The sequence below is a fragment of the Lepisosteus platostomus genome, chromosome 7, assembly GCF_059453375.1.
Source record: "Lepisosteus platostomus isolate fLepPlt1 chromosome 7, fLepPlt1.hap1, whole genome shotgun sequence".
Classification (NCBI taxonomy): Eukaryota; Metazoa; Chordata; class Actinopteri; order Semionotiformes; family Lepisosteidae; genus Lepisosteus; species Lepisosteus platostomus.
In genome coordinates this window covers 40,563,617-40,580,968 of record NC_142617.1, presented here as the reverse complement: position 1 = coordinate 40,580,968, position 17,352 = coordinate 40,563,617, and the positions used below count along the sequence as shown (strand labels likewise).

The window sequence follows — 17,352 nt, the reverse complement described above, 5'->3', positions numbered from 1 at the left end:
CTGCTGGGGTGAGACAGACCCTTTTATACCTGAGGTTCACAATAGGACCCTCCATTACTTTATCACCATGATAAGAAAACCCAAAAAGCTTCCATAAAGGAAAAAGATAAGTAACAGAAAAATAAACTTTATCCAATGCAAATGTTTAGAAAACACCTTTGGGGATAAGGAGTACAAGGGTATTCAGCTGACCTTTAATTCCAGGTATTAGATGTTTGCACAGCTCATTAAAATATAATTGCAAGTCTACAGAAAATTCCTAAAAACTTTCTATTACTGTTTTTGTAGATTCTTAATAATACTAAAAAGGCCTTAAATATTTTTTTCTTTCTTGAGCCATGAAAATAAAAAGCCTTGTTGCATAGCAATGTCAGCAAAGACTGTGTGGCACTATTCCAGCCACAAGCCAAAGTGACAAAGGTGAAATGTTTTGAATTGGATAAGATATACATCCAATCCTGCACAGTTTTATGTAAATACAATGTACCTGTAACTTGAGTACAATCTAATGTTTAAACATAGCAAATTTCCACCAAGGTAATCATAAGTGAATTATAAACTGCTAATGTAAGGTGCTGGTGCAGTCATTGTTTATAAACCTGCAATCAGAGGGCATACAATCTGAATAAAACGCCTAGTAATGGTTTTTGCCTTCTTGATGGTGTTCCTAATACTGTTAACACTTAGCAGTAATAGTTCAGAATGAATTCAATAGTTAATGCACTCACAGGCTCTGAGACTGATGGGTTTTCACACATCTACAACGTTTTACGAGTGTTTTAATGTTACACTATGAAATATGTATCACATGTACATAATATAATAATAATAATTAATAATTGCTTACACTTATATAGCACTTTTCTGGACACTCCACTCAAAGTACTTTACAGGTAATGGGGACTCCCCTCCTCCACCACCACCAATGTGCAGCCCCACCTGGATGATGCGACAGCAGCCATAGTGCGCCAGAATGCTCACCACACATCAGCTATCAGTGGGGAGGAGAGCAGAGTAATGAAGCCAATTCATAGATGGGGGTTATTAGGAGGCCATGATTGGTATGGGTCAATGGGAAATTGGACCCTAGGACGCCGGGGTTACACCCCTACTCTTTTTGAGAAACGCCCTGGGATTTTTAATGAACACAGAGAGTCAGGACCTCGGTTTTACGTCTCATCCGAAGGACAGCACCTGTTTACAGTATAGTGTCCCCGTCACTATACTGGGGCATTAGGACCCAAATGGACCGCAGGGTGAGCGCCTCCTGCTGGCCCCACTAACACCTCTTCCAGCAGCAACCTTAGTTTTTCCCAGGAGGTCTTCCATCCAGGTACTGACCAGGCTCACACCTGGTTCAAATATCCTTTGAACAAATGACAAGAGCAACAAGAGACATTTTGAATGTTTAAAATCAGTTTAACATTCAGTTACAAACCATTTTTACTAGGTCTTTTCTTATTTCCACATCATATTGCCAAGTCAGTGAGGCTGCTGGAAAAAAACAATGCAGCGGCAGATGACCAGATCTATAGGAGTGTCCAAGGGATGAAGGGACCCTGTTTGTCTACAGAAACTCCATCCTTTGCAGAGACCTTTGGCATTCACTAGGAATGACAACACCCAACATCAAACCCTGGCCATAGGACGAGGAGGCCAGGGTAACCAAGGGGTCGCTGCAGAGTTGGGGTGGAGGTGGGATACAAAAGTCGCATGGGAGGGAGAGATATTGCACTGGTTTTTATAGCGTTTGGTGGAGGAAGGATGAAGGGAGTGATTGCTAATTACTGATGGCTAGGAACAATTGAGCGTGGTTGTTGTCATCCCTCCCGAACTTTCGTTATATAAACTCCATTTAGTGAGTAGAACTACTGAAGATCATGTTTATGGTGATTCAGATTTTTTTCTCCAGACGATGTCTCCGTGGTGGAGGTGGTTGGGCTGTCCTCCTAGTCTGGAGGATGAAAAATGTTGCCTTCTTCCTTCAAAGCTGATGGTGGGTCAACAGGGACTACTGGAGGCCCTTCTATATACATGACAGGAGGTGCTTGCTGCCCATGAGGAGGCCCTTGGATGGCAGAAGACCGTGCTTCACCATATCCCTGCATCAACTGATACATGGAATGTTGGAGAAAGGGTTTATACATGTTTGTACCTTATGGGCAGTTGTGCTGCTAAAAAAGAAGAATGGATCATGTAGGTTTTGCATGGGCTTCTGGAATTGAAAGATCAGATCCAGGGATATGGTTGTGCATGCATGAGTGCAAGACTTTTCCCAGTTGAGTGGAGCTACTGGAGCAACCAGTGTTGTGTCAGATGCATAGATGAATGTGTTGATCCATAAGGATGCTAAACATCAAGGACTCGTACAGTAGTTCTGGCCAGTAGTTACTGGAATTGGTATTTAGCACACAACTAAGGGAGAAGGCAATTTATACAATTTATAGCTATGTGAGTTGGAATAGATTCCTTTCTCACTATGTACAATGCTCCTTCAGTCCGAATCAGCTCTGTCTCAGACCATTGACCAGTGAGTTGGTGTGGATATATCTGATTGTGTCCTCACCTATATCTGAGGCTTATTTATAACATCTGGGTTAGGCATTTGTGATTGTCCAGGTGTATGGCCTGAACTCATCAGGACCAGAAAATGTCCACTCTTTTGTCGAGAGACAAGATATCTGGGATTGAGACTAATTCAGAGAAGCTGCTGGAAGTGAGAGATTGGCTGCCTCCTGGGACTTCGAGCCAATTATGCTAGTTTTGGGGGTTTGTAGGAATTTTCCATGGTTGCATGCCTTGCAGTGCTGAATGGCTACCCATGGAAAAGGTGGAAAGGGAAGGAAGTGGCTTGGATTACAGTTTTGCAGGAGGTCTTTAAGACACTAAAGTAGAAACTGCTGGGCCGACCAAGTAGCGTTACCTGTGGTAAGCTGGTCTGTGACTGCGCTGGTGGTGCTAGGAGGCCTGTCATCCTATGTAGGCAGAAGAGTTTTTCTAACTCACTAGGTATCGCAGTTGAATATGGTTCCTGCAAATTGTGTCACTTTTGTGGCACTCAAATCCTTGAAGAACAAGAATAGTGGCAGTAGAACCCCAAGGCTTTGGATCATCCATAACCAGAGCAGGACAGTTCAGTTCCTCTAGTGAATGAAAGTGATTTTATTCAGTTCAGTTATCATATAAAAAGATTTGTTAATTCGATTCACTAATACACTGAACAAAACTGTACTACTGAATCACGTCTGTCAGCGAATAATTCAAAATCTGAAACGTGTTCCTTACAAGACAGAGTGCCACTGAATTCCACATTCGGAGAAATAATTCATGAAACGAGGCTTACTCATTTAAGAAGCTAAATGATGAGCTAAAGAAACTAAAGAACATGGGAATATATCAAATCCATAGTCTTAGTAGTTTTGATTTTTCCACACGGAAAGATATGTAGTTTGAGAAAGAGGGTTGTGGAATATTTTTTGGAAATCCTAGAGAAAACGCCGATCATATAGACAGTTTAGCTGATGAGAATTTAGCTAGTTTGTCACATACCATACTGTTGTCTTTTGCAGGGTACAAAGCAGCAAAACATAATAGATAAATATACTGATTGAAAAAAGAAACCTAACACCTCCTCCTCCACACTGTAGCCCTCCCATCTGCGTGGAACAGGCTGAAGAGTGACTCATCCGTGAAGAGGACCTGATGCCACTGCTGACAAGTCCATTGCAGCCTCTGTCTGGCTGAGCCAGTCGGGTGTGACGTCTAGGAGGTGTGAGCAGAGGGCTTCTGACCTCTAAGGGCAGCAGCATGGAGCCTCACTGACCTGTCACTGATGCGGGCATTGTATCTGCGGGCAGTTTCAGCAGCAGGCAGATCTGAAACAATCCCTCAGTTGGACCTGTCTGATGTGTCGGTCCTGCTTTGGTGTGGTCACTCGAGGGCGACCGGATCTTAGTCGGTCATCTGTCCTGCCGGTCTGCTGAAACCTTCTCTGCAGTCAGGACACAGTGGAGCAGCTTACTCCATAGTGTCTGGCAATGCTGGCACATGACATGCCTACCTACAGCATGCCAATGGCCCTCTCCCTTGCTTCTAGTGACATTTGAGGCATTATGGAATGCACAGAAAACTGACTAAGTGTGGCCTTTTTCTTGTAGTGACCTAAGCTTTGATTTAAGGCCTTTTAAAAGGTGACCTGATCAGGCATTGTTCCACCTGGACCTCGTTGGGTAAAAGTGCACCTAACAAGCTTTCATGTGATTGGCAAGTTGCAATGCCTCACTGCACAAGCTGTATTGCTGGTCAGAGGGCTTAAAACAAATTGTCAACTTTTGGTGAAAGTACATAAGCTATAACTACAGTGTTCTCATTCCAGAAAATGTTGCGTTTCTGTTTTCCATCAGTAGAAATTGACAAAATACACTCATCGTGTTGAATTCTCACAAATATGTTATAGTAGTTGATAAAGTAATAAAACAAAAACAGTGTGTCATGAAATTCTGATTTTGTTATTTAGAATTAAATAACTCAACAAATTAAATAAATTATTTATTTATTATTACCAAGCCAAACCCAACTGCCTCATGGGCTTTCACCCAACCCCAGAAACCCCCTGGTCTCACTGGTAAAAGAAAGAGTCTGTTTTATATAGTCCAATTTTTGAGCTACTGTACATTCAATTTGTGTGTTTAATTCTTGCAGCCAACACAATGCACTCGAGGTGAAACAGCATCACACTTTTGCTTTCTGAGCACTGGGGTTTATCAGCCTGGGCACAACCCTGAAGAAAGGAAAGTGAATTGTTCCTGAGGTCTGCCCAAGGGAAAAAAGAAACTGAGACACTTTTTATTGCTAGAATCAGTTTATATTTTGCAGTTTTATGATTACAAATAAAGATGCATTTAAGTTGTCTCATCCTATACATACAGTATTAACAAATAGGGAGCTTTTCTGACGGTGTTTGACCCAAGGCTGGGCTCTACAGCAGCCTCATTGCTGCTCACTGCGAGTGTTGGAGAGCGGACATGCTGCAGCATGGCCAGACTAGACAGCCTGGGCCAGACCCACTCTGTTGTTGGCCCTGTCAAAGACGGAGTAGTACTCCCTCATGAACACATCACCCAGGATCCACAGCTGGTCGTTTCCACCATTGCCAAATCCGGTAGAGCAGCCGCTGCTTCTCTGAAGGGAGAGAACAAAGACAGAGGTCATGGCTTGAAGGAGGTCTTTACACAAAGGGTGGTGGGAAATACCTTGGCACTGTAATTGATTGTAAATTGACTTGGTCTGCCACTACAAAGGCAAGGTCATTCAACGTGCAACAAAGGCTACATTTTTTAAGTACGGAGCTTTAGTGTAAAAAGCACAATGTTGACACTTTTTATTCTAACTTTTTCTATCCAGACCTGGGGAGGTGCCTTTTCCTTTCAGAGCAAAATTAAATCTAACAAAGTGATCAGAACTGGTAATCGATGGCATCCTTTATGGTACTGGAAGACCCCTAATTGAGTGATGTTTCTCAAAACTTGTTTTGTATTATGGTATTGTATTGCAGTTGTATTGTATTATTGTATTATTTGTTATATTTGTATGAGACTCACATGTATTTCAGTGGAGTTACAATATGTAGTAATATATGTTAGATATGGGATCATTCAAATCAAACACTTACGAACCTGGAAAACATAGGCAGAGGCGGGCAGGGTGAAGTCATATCCATTGATGGTGAAGGTCACCTTGGGCATGCTTCCAATGTTGGAACAGCTCACAACAGCCTGGAAAAACAAAAATCCAGACTCAATCCCGCCAAACGCCAAAAAGCAGCCCCACCATCAGACACACAAAAGCAATTTGCTGTGAATTAGAAGTGTCTCAACCCCAGGTGCACAAGTCCTGTCAAGAATTCACCAGGGTTTTAGTGACTTTTTAAATAATCAACCAGTAAAGACCTTTGAAAGGTGTTAAACTCAACTAATGATCAGGATTAGGCCTAATTAGGCCACCTACAAACAGAGGTGGAATGACGATCTCATGCTTTAAACTGTGAGTACTTCTGGAATACTGCATGCTGGTGAAAGGAGAAAAACAAAGTTGGAGTCAACTGGGTCTTACTTCTCCATACTGGTTCTGAGAGGCTCCAACCCAGGCGTTGATGTTGCTGATGTCGTTAGTTGGACCAACAACCAGAGAGGTGCCACTGTCCACAATAGCCTGGCAGCCACCAGCACAGGCCACAGTATTGCCATTGATGGTAACCCTGCAAGTCATCACAGACATTGGCATCAGACATAGACCATAAGAACAGTCAGAAACAGGAGAAAGTCCAGATTGCTTGAGTTTTAGATAACAGCTGAATGACTTAAAACTTTCATCAGGTCTGTTTCTGAAAGGATCCCAGAGAGTTTATCAGAGTGACAAGGGAGTCTGTCAGAGACTCCTGTAATCGCCTTGTTTTATGTCCTCAATCATCCTAAGATTAATTTCCTCATGTATCTCACAGAGATCTTGTTCTACTCATCTTGAAAAACACCCTGATTTGACTGGGTGAGTGCCCTTCAGGATTTTGAACACTTACACTTGGCTACAGATTGCGCCAAAACAAAAAAAACAAGTATTAGTCTGAAAAGTTGCTACAATGGAATGAAGCTCCTTCAAAATTCAGAAGCATGTCCTGGTGTGTTCAATACTTGCTGACAGCACAGGGGAGGTGAATTTATGAGTGTGCCACTGCACGGGCTGGTTTTGTCTGAATCAGTAGAGAGAATGATAAACTCAAAAGAAGACAAGTTGTGCTTACTGATCCATGGTGATCTGCCAGTAGCTCTCAGAGGAAAGAGGGATCCAGTTAATCTGGCCGTTGTAGTAGGATTGGTCAACTCCACCGAGAGTCAGAATACTGCCAGTCTGGCCGTTGCTGGAGAAAGACAGGACAAAAGAGCTCCTCAGGCATGCTAATTCCATATATTGTACAGCACATGTAATTGATTTAACATGGACTAACCATAGCACATGTGCATAGCAGTTTCAGGCTGCCGTGTCCTGGAGATGTTTGTATTGTGAAGCAGGTGGTAAGTGTTAACTGAGTCACTCTGTATATCACCATACTCGATTTGGTCTAGCTTCATATTATCTTAAAAATACTGTATCTGTTCAATATCATTGTTGAGGATGTCGGAAGGGCATGCCGTGAAATGGCAGGAGAGCAAAAAAGACCCTATGGATAGCGGCGAAATGGGGATTAACCGGGGCTCAGCCTGAGGGTTCGGATGTCTTGAGACCCGTCTAGCACCAGGTCGTCTCCTCCACAGCCTGAGAGCAAAGCTTTTTTCCCAGCATCGTCTGATCTCCTGAGCCTGGGTTAATCCCAATTTCGCCGATACACATTGGGTCTTTTTTGCTCTCCTGCCATTCCACAGGTTGCTCTTCCGACATCCGTAACAATCATACTGCAAAATAACATTAAGAATTAATTAGTATCCATTAATAGTTTACTCTACCAGGGGACTGGTGTGGCTAGCAAAGTCAATTATGGTTTTTAAATCCAGATCACAGATCATGCCTTGCTTTACAAAGCCAGGAAGTATCCAGAGACACATATTAGTGCCAATGCAGATAGTCTGGATGCCAGTCTCTCTTTCCCCTTGTACTCTGTAGAAATTCCTGGCAACACAATGACTGGGATTCCTCACCGGCTCAGGTAGAAGGAGAAGATGTCCTGGGACACCAGACCCTCGCTCATCATGTTGTCAAAGACAGGGGTGGCCCCAGAGGCAGCAATGGAGGGGAAGGCCAAGCCCAGGATGCCATCAGCCTCCATGTAGTACATGAAATTGGCTTCTGTCTCACTCAGACCAAAGATCTGGTTGGTGTCCACAATCCCAGCAACCTTTGTAGAAGAAAATCAAGAAGTCTTATTACCTACTGTACCAAGGACACCAGCATGTCCTCATAAAATGATAAGGAAATGTTTCTTATAGGGTCTTGCCATACCCATGATCATCTTACATATCCTTAACAATAATTTATTTCTAGATTCTAGATATAGATTTTTAAAGGTTTCTTTCACTTCATTTTAAGTCAGACTTGTATGGAAACCTAAATTAAGTGCATGGTATTTACATTATCCACTCGGTCTCATGCTGACATTAGTTTCAGCCCTATTGTCGTTATTGTTGCTGGTTTCATACTCCATTCCAGCACAGACTAACAACCCTACATTTAAAGTTATGGTGCTTCCACACTCACGGTGACAGTGTCGTATCCCAGGATTCCAGTCATGCTGCCCGTTCCGTACTGGATGCTGAGGGTCTGGGAAGTGGACTGGTAGGTGGAGGACTGGCTGGGGTTGAATCTTTTGTGGTTGCCTAAAAACAGAATTTAAGGAACAGTCAAATACATGGCTTTGCTTGGCGCACTGTTGCATTGCTGACACCCCAGTTCCATGAACATGTGGCAGGCTCAGGCAATGTGCTTTACAGACTCACCGCAGGCGGCGCTGTTGCAGTAGACAGAGGGGACCCACAGGTTGGAGGATCCGGTGTCGAAGACCACCTTGAAGGACTGGGGGGGAGTTCCAATGGAGATGACTCCATAATAGGCCAGCTGTGGTGGGAAACAGTAACGGAGCGTGAGTGGACGATGGGGATGTTCTGGGCTTTGGCAACCAAAGAAAAGGAAAGCAGACGCAAGCCTCTGCAGCAAATGTGTGTCCACTAACAATCCAAGACGCTTTACTGACAGCAACATTGCAGACTTCATTCTGGTTAACTACTGGCACAGACTCGCAGTTGAATATATTTCAAAATTAGTTAAACAACACAGCAAGCCATAACGTATTATTTTCATCACAGTTAAAGTATAACACATTATACATTAACTGTTATACAGTAATATAATAGTTACTATCTTGTTATACGAAAATAATCAGAACTGTAATAATTTTTTACTGGTTTGTTTGTTGCATTTAACACATCATACCCCACCCAATTTTAAATCATATTTTTTTCTGGACTCTTCAATATTGATAGAGTGTATCTCATTGTTTCCAATACTGTTAACAATGGAAGAAACCCAGTTAAAGTGTACAGTACATTATGACCATTATGGTCTTCATAGCTTTGTAGTTATCTTGTTGTATGCAAAGGATTGCTAGTTACCTAAAGTAAATTTAATGTATCTATCGTGTATACACCCTGGGTAAGAGCATCTGCTAAGCAAATAAATATATACTGTACATCACAACAGACGTTTACTCTGATTTAAAAAATAATCCTTTTTAAGGTCATTTGCCATATTATTCTGTCACTTCTTAAAATCTGTAGAAAATGTCAGAACAGGAAATAAGTTTGTCAGAAACATTCTCTGTTAATAGTACAGTACTGTATATACTCAGGTACACAGGAGAGATAATGCTTACGTCAGCGTCATTAGTCAAGGGCTCATTTGAAGCTGCGGCAGCAATGGGGTCAAATTTGATGATTGGGTTGTAGGGGTGTCTCTTCCTGTACTCCTCCCACAAGCCTCTCTCTTCCAGAGCCTCCCTAGCTGTCTTCCCTTTAATCAATGAGATTCTGGAACCAGAGAATATAGACAAGTTAGCCAGAGTTTTCCTATCTTGCACTCTGTAGGATACACAGACCGTGAGACTTCCACATTCAAGTGACTGGAACGAGACCTTAACAAGACTCGGACATGTGACTCTAAAACCAGGTTAGCTTAGGTTAGACTCACAATGCAGCCCTTAAGAGCAATAGTTCTAGGTCTGTGTTGGCACCACAGTACCAATTAATTTACACAATGAAATTTACACTGAGTACTTTTCTGGCAGGGCACAACCCATCGGTATGCTTAAGATAAAACAGAAGTCCAGGCAGAATTTACAGTATGTTTGTGCTACATAATGAAAGTGCAAAGCTGAAGCCAATAACTTGGCTTCTGTGTGTCGTGTGCTAACGAACTGAGCTTCCGTGCTAACTGCAGGCTGTATCCAGACATTCTCCCATGAGATTCGTCTGTTCACTATTGCCAAGTATCTGTTCTGACGACATCTGTAAGTAGTTCTTCAAATCCAGCTGTGATGAATTTGCACGTAAATTTGAAAGTTGTCTCATGGTTTCCCCCTTCCCACTATAAAATGCTTTGCCTTTGCCATCCCATGGTTTCAAGAAGTTTGCATTAAGGTTTCCAATACCTCATAGTTTGTCACGCTCTTTCCAATACTTTACTGATGTAGCGGCGAGGCTTATTAATAAGAAAGAATTAAGTGTTCTGAGCCTTCCCAAATGAGGCCTCATTTCTCTGTTCATCTCTGTGGTGCAGCCACAGAGAAACCATGCAGGCTGATTTAGGGTTCCTTTGATAAAAGACAGCTCCCAAAGGGGGATGCACTTAGCTAAGCCTGGCTATCATGATCAATGGTCATCCATTGGCGCCTATCTGTCTAGGGAGTGCCAGATGGACATCTGGACTGCATTACAAAGTGTCAGGAGTAAGTGACTCATATCTCACCTTGATCAACCAATCAGGGACTGGTAGGGCCGAGAAACCCACGTGGGTCTCTGATGCCCATGGAACTTTCAGCCAATCAATGAGCTGAAATTCCTCCAGGTAAAAACAGGCAACACAGAGAGCCTGTGAGATTCAACAAGATTCAGTAAGATTCTGGAGAGGATTCTGTGGACTGTTCTAAAGGGAATTCAAAGGAGAATTCCAGGGCAGGACGGCCCAGGAGCAGAAGGCTCCCAAATGCAGGACATCCTCGCAGCGCGCCTCCTGACCATCCTGAGACTCAGCCCGGACAACCACGGAACGGCCAGTGTGTCTGAGTGCCAGAACTTTCCTTTGTTCTAAGAGTCTAGAGTGGAGGTTGCCAGAGAGTAACCAGCAGCAGGCCTCTTGAACAGGTCGGAACTGTGGACAGCTGAATCGCTATTCAGAACTAGCTCTTCATCAGGAACGAACCGGTCATCTTCCTGACTTGCTGGGACCCACAGTCATCTTTTCTCCTGTGCACAAACTTAACTAGCAGGCCAGTGAGCATCAGCAGCACACCGTCGCAAGCCGCACAGCACAGCCTGGCACCGAGCCAGAGAGCGCGGATTGGACAGCAACAGCCTGCAACTGTTTCTTTGTGCCCGCAGGAGATCTGAATCCCCAAAGATTGGATGAGTATTCAACTTCAATGCATTACAGCTCGAGAATTCAATTGTTATCCAAACCAGTTGATATCAATTTAATTCCTAAGAGTTATGTACTCGTTTGAGTATCTAATGTAGAAGTTATAACCAAGTTCATTTATGAAACGGTCTTAATGAATGATATACTGAACGTATGTCCTCTTGATATATGTAACTCTTTGTAACTGACTGAATATATATCTTTTGTATTCTGATAACCCTCTCGATAAGATATGTTAAGTTTTTATGCATATTCTATGTATTAATAAATGTATCCTCGTGTATTAGTACCTGTGTGTGAGCGTTGTTTGAGTTATGTCGCATGGTTGGATTCTAAAGCCATCAAAAGAATCAACTTTGTGATTTACTGCTACAATTAATAATTGTCTCAGTAAATGCCCAAACCCTACAGAACTGGTGCCTTCAGAGAGCCACTAACATTACATATTTGGCGTCCCTGAGCCGGTTTTCCCTACACTGACATCTTGCTATAGTATACCACTATAAACTTTTATTAGGGATTTTTTTTCCTGTTTGCTCATCCATCTTCCACTTGATGAGTCACATTTGCGTTGGGACCTTTGGCTGGAAACGTAGAAACGTTGTTCTTATTGTATCTTTTTTTATAAAATTGCAGCTAATAAAGACCAACTCACCAAAACAAAAACACTTGAACATTTTGATCTTACAAGTGCAAAAACCTCAGGTATCTGTCTTAGTTACACAGGTAGAAATTAATATTTCACTCAGCCTCCTTGGAAGGTCATGGCAGAAGCACCTGCATCGATTCTTTAAGAGCATGAAGCATACAGTGGTGTGTGATGAGAGGGCACAGAGATGGCGCAAGGCAAATGAAAGAAGAATGTTAAGAGGACCTGGCAAAAAGACACATTAAGAAAGAATAAGCATTCTGCAGTGGAAATCTTTTGAATCCCATTGTAATTTTTGCTGTAAGGTACAGTATGAAATAGACAAGAGGAACTCACTTGTGCATACACTCGGAGAGAGCCACCAGGGCACAGAGGACAACAGCCCACTTCATCATGGTGCTGCAGTTCAGAACAGTCTCCCGCTGGACTTCAAGGCTGAGAGTGTCCTGCTGGGGTGAGACAGACCCTTTTATACCTGTGGGTCACAATAGGACCCTCCATTACTTTACCACGATAAGAAAACCCAACAAGCCTTCAGGTCATGCGATAAGCAGTGGAATAATAAAGAGGTGTGTCCTTTCTCAATGTAACTGTGAATGTGTACAAATGAACGTCTGGAACAATAGGTGCTCAGTCGAGCCACGTGTCCTGTGTCATTGAATGTTTGAGAACTCCCTCAAAACACTCAGGTTAGTATGATAATGGATAACTGCAGCCCTGGAATGGGCACATTTTAGTACCAACAAGGCAAAGACACACCAAAATAAAATTATCTACCACATAAATGCCACATAAATTAAGTATATTTCATTTTTGCTGTTTAATATCCATTTCTATCATATTGTAACGCTTCGGGGTTCACATGGGCACCCTCACCGCTGCCGCATCAGGTCAGCCCCCCAACGTCGGGGACTCGAACCCGGGCCTCCAGTGTCACTCAACAGGGACCCAGCCTCTTGAGCCAAAGGGAAATCTCCCCTCAGCCTGTTGGCTGCAGTCCCTATTATCCACAGGGAAGGGCGGTTTCGTCACCGCTCTGGTAAGCCAGCTCTCGCAAGCAATGGAGGCCGTATGCATTATACTCTCGCCCGCTTAACTCACCGTCCTCAGCAAAGGGCTATCCCACCCCGCTGCTAACACCAATGTAACACTTTGTGATTTACGTGGGCACCCTCACCACTGCCGCATCAGGTCGGCCCCCCACCGTCAGGGACTCGAACCCGGGCCTCCAACGTCACTCAACAGGGACCCAGCCTCTTGAGCTAAAGAGAGATCTCCCTTCAGCCTGTTGGCTGCGGTCCCTGCTATTCACAGGGAAGGCCGGTGATGTCACCGCTCTGGTAAGCCAGCTCTCGCAAGCAATGGAGGCCGTATGCGTTACAATATAATGATGTGTTGTGTTTTCTTTTGGAAAAAAGAGTGTTGATAACAATCCAATTTAAATGGGCCGGCGGCCATGTCACCCTGCAACTTACTGTACAATTGGCAACCCACTGAAGCTAAGCAGGTGTGAGCCTGGTCAGTACCTGGATGAGAGACCTCCTGGGAAAAACTAAGGTTGCTGCTGGAAGAGGTGTTAGTGGGGCCAGCAGGGGGCGCTCACCTTGTGGTCTGTGTGGGTCCTAATGCCCCAGTATAGTGATGGGGACACTATACTGTAAACAAGCGCCGTCTTTCGGATGAGACGTAAAACTGAGGTCCTGACTCTGTGGTCATTAAAAATCTCGAAAAGAGTAGGGGAAAAGAGTAACCCCGGCGTCCTGGCCAAATTTCCCATGCCTCCTAATAATCCCCCTCTATGAATTGGCTACATTACTCCGACGACAGGCGGTGTGACGTGCCGGTTGGAGTATTCTCGGTAGCATTTAATGGCAACGTCAGCTCAAAGATTTGGTTCAAACCACCAAATGGAGACGGGCGTGCTGACAAGTGGACCCTGCTGATGCGGGATTAACGCTAGGATGAGAGATAACAATCCAAGTTAAAACCTGTCTGCCTTACAGGTCTGGTTTCTGGATAATTATTTTGTGTGTCTCTGTCTCTGATTCTGAGTCCTTTAAAAGCATTACCAGCCATATGTTTATATGTGAGTAGCACTTCTTTTTAAACACTGTAGTTCAGGTGGGTAGCTGTGTCAGCATGTGTAGACTGTAAAGCAACAACCAATAGGTTTATTCCATGCTGAAAAGAGAAGAAAGAAAACATAACGTTTTGGCCGTGAAGCCTTCTTCAGGTGTAGGCTCCATGGCCAAACGTTGTGTTTTCTTTCTTCTCTTTTCAGCATGGAATAAACCTATTACTTGTTCCTTCTTTTAAAATGATCAATATGGAGGTTCTTTTGTTAAGTACAACAATATACAAAACCCTTTAGCAATGTCTGACTTGAAACAATGATACATATGCAGAATAAAAAATCACAGGGCATTTTTTAAAATGAAATATGGCATTAATCTTTATTCAATATTTTTTGTCAAGTGATAAAATGTAAATCACGTTATTGGTTCGTGGAACGTACAGTACATCAAACAAATGCAGCACTAGATATTACTGGGAATACAAGATAATGTGAGTCTTTTCACACAAGGACACCCTTTTCTCCTTTGCCAAAGAACGAAGATCTTAATAAAATGTCTTGCCCTTGGTCAGCAACTATCAAACTGATAACAGCAAAGAAAGCAAACCAGGCTTTGTGGATTTAACAAACAATGTGACCGCTAGAGTCGTGCTTGATTATTTATTTCAAATGTGCCGTTGATATGAAGCATACAAATCCAACTGTGCAAAGTCAAATCATTTTCCTTTGCCATAATTAAGGACTGTCTTATCCACACATGAATAGATGTCCCCAGTCACTACTTTAGTCATCAGACTGCTTTGAGAGACAATGAGAATAATACATCAGGATGGAGACAGGGCAGAGTAGACTATAAGTGCTGTGTTCACTGAGTACTCTTTTTCGCTTTGCAGTCCTCAATAAATATTTCTTTGCTTCCATCCTTGCTTCTAATTTCAGTTCAGTGATGCAGTAAATCACATCTTTTAACCATAAATACCTTTGTGGAGAGGACAAATCAAGAAAGGATAGTTAAAATGATTGTTGCCCAGTTTCTTTTTACTTGTGGGGAGAACAGTGCTATACTGTACACTAACTTAACAATATATTTTCAGCTGTGGAGCAGTGGAAGTGGAGCAGGCTCTGGACTCTACTCTACTGGCAGGTCATGGATACAGGCTGCTGTTGAGCTACTGGGCAAGGTATTTCACTTGACTTGCTTGGTAAATGACCTACTGTGTAAATATTCTGGTTGCCATCACCAACCGTTCTATCCATTGACTCATCTGGTTACCGAAAGGATTACATTTGATAAAGTCCAAAAAACGAATCAGCAGTTCAATCAAATTGTAAGCACGATGAAACAGGTCGATGAATATAAAGGGATTGTGTACTTAATATTTTGGTGTTTGGTGTTCACTTATCTGGCTGTGAAGTCAGATTTGTCAAGACTCCCCTCATTTGTGAAGAATGAGCTATGGAAGCAGCTGGGAAAGTGGAGATGGGTCAGAGGGGTAAGAGAAAACATTTGCTAACAGGAGCTCAGCAGGCAAGTTTTTATATATAAGAGACCGGAAGTGCAAAATTATACGTAATTCAACCTCTTCTTGAGCTTCTTTTTAATAAGTCAATTGGGTTTCCTCTTTCCAAGTTTTACTCATTCATGCTACTTTTCTGTGTTGACTTAACCACCCCTTGTTCCTTTGCAGATCATTATTCCTTTGCAGAAGCTGATACAACCTCCTAATCTAACATCTTCATAATAAATTTTACACCTTAGACCTTGACTAATTCAGGGAGTTAAATTACTGTGTGCTGTTGCTGTTACATTAATATTAGTGACACTTATGCTGACCGTGTGGTTTCTTGGTGTCAGATTGGTGCAAGCTCTGGAAGAAATACTGTATGTCTTTCTACCCCTCAGGTAAAACAACTGGATTTAATTAAAAACAGCAATTTGAGAGAGACTTTGGGACAGGGGAGGTTTTGACTTTTAATTGTTTTAATGTAATTTTGTACTCATCGTTCATTCCTGAAAATATGCTTGAGCACGTGGTAGAGTCACTTCCTTTATCTAGTAATTTAATCATACTAGAACACAACCCAGATGACGTAATGCTGAGAGTTAAATCATAAATAGAGACAGAGGGAAATCTAATATGTAACAAATATTGGATTTGTATTAAAACTTCTGAAATTCTGAAATACAGAGCCCTTAATTATGTTACCACTTGATTTCAGTGCACAGACATTCATTCCTTCATATATTAGGTTAAACTAAAAACATTAAACTAAAAACTATTTAGTTAAGTATTACTATTCTTTCTAGAGTTTGTTGTTGAATTAACTACAGCAGAGAGTTAATATTGGTTAAGAATGAACACAGCAGTACCTAAAATGTCTTATCAGGTCAGATAAGAATGTATGCATTTCCAGATTCACGGCTTGCAAGTACTGTAGTTGTTACAGAAAAGCAAAGTCTGATACTTTTGGCAAAGGCAAATTCCCTTGTTGCAGTAGTTTCTGAGGACGTTTTTAGGCACCTGAGAGAGCTCCTTAGCTTGGGGGCATAGTGAATAAAGCAGAGATAAAATAAAAAAACAGATTCACAAAATATAGCTATGTTTATGAAATAACATTGCAAACTGCAATGGCCATTGACGTGCATACTTTGCCCATGACGTAGGCTGATCTATTGGTTATTGCTAAGAAAAGTAAAGGGATAATGTAATTATAAATCCCCATGCAAGAAGGAGCCCTCTTCTTTCACCTAATCCTCTCTCAGACTTATATAAGTGAATTAACTCAACAGAAGGCTGTGCAGGAAAACACGACAGAAATGACAGCTTTTCATCAAGCTGCAGATGACAATTGCTCATGAAACACCTGAATATTCCACAGGGAGTTCACCCACTTCTCCCTTCATGGACACAGCAAAGGCTCTAGGAAAGGAAAGGGAATGGGGGGAAGGAATATTGTCCATCTTCCTTGAGTTGCTGCTAGTAGTTTATTGACTCAAAATTCCCACTTGAGCCATTTCTTCACATAACCCAGGAAAATCAGGTTTAATAACATGGCTGGATAGTTTGTTCAAGATGTCAGCAGCTCTATATGTGGATATGCCACCTATTTGCAGGGCAAAGCTCGCCCTTAAAGCCCTAATTCTTCTGTCAGTTTTATCCGGAATTCCTATGATGAAGATAAACACCTCAGAGCACTCATTACATATGCTGCAGATAAAGTCAAGAAACTGTTGTGCGCTGAGACATGGGTAGTTTTATTAAATGTCAGAAAAGCCTCACAGGGACTCCTGGCTTATTCTTTGAAAACACAAATATAATTTTATAGAAAAGCAATAATTTTATTATACTAAGTTTTACGTAGGTAGGGATTAACATTTAACTCAGCCTCCTAGGAAGATCACTACAGTATATATATACTGTAGAACTGTTCCCTTTTGATTCATTAACAGGCT

General features: G+C 42.3%; 1 protein-coding gene across 1 annotated transcript; it reads right to left on the bottom strand.

The window, feature by feature from the left end:
* Positions 1-4,842: 4,842 nt before the first annotated feature.
* LOC148658759 (pepsin A-like) lies at positions 4,843-12,309 on the bottom strand. The gene is made up of 9 exons (XM_088640338.1): positions 12,161-12,309; positions 9,416-9,569; positions 8,484-8,601; positions 8,245-8,363; positions 7,689-7,885; positions 6,797-6,913; positions 6,112-6,256; positions 5,676-5,774; positions 4,843-5,181 (listed from the first exon to the last, which is right to left on the bottom strand). Exons 1-9 carry the CDS (start codon positions 12,217-12,219, stop codon positions 5,044-5,046), a joined length of 1,146 nt encoding a protein of 381 aa, XP_088496464.1. The 5' UTR covers positions 12,220-12,309; the 3' UTR covers positions 4,843-5,043.
* Between the last annotated feature and the right edge of the window lie 5,043 nt (positions 12,310-17,352).

Bases quoted from the DNA above. Each gene is read 5' to 3' on its own strand.
- LOC148658759 (XM_088640338.1), bottom strand. From the start codon at position 12,219: ATGATGAAGTGGGCTGTTGTCCTCTGTGCCCTGGTGGCTCTCTCCGAG. The intron at 8,602-9,415 runs GTAAGCATTATC...TTCCCACCACAG, and splicing joins CCTTGACTAATGACGCTGAC to CTGGCCTATTATGGAGTCAT. The intron at 5,182-5,675 runs GTTCGTAAGTGT...CTCTCCCTTCAG, and splicing joins CCTCTGCCTATGTTTTCCAG to AGAAGCAGCGGCTGCTCTAC.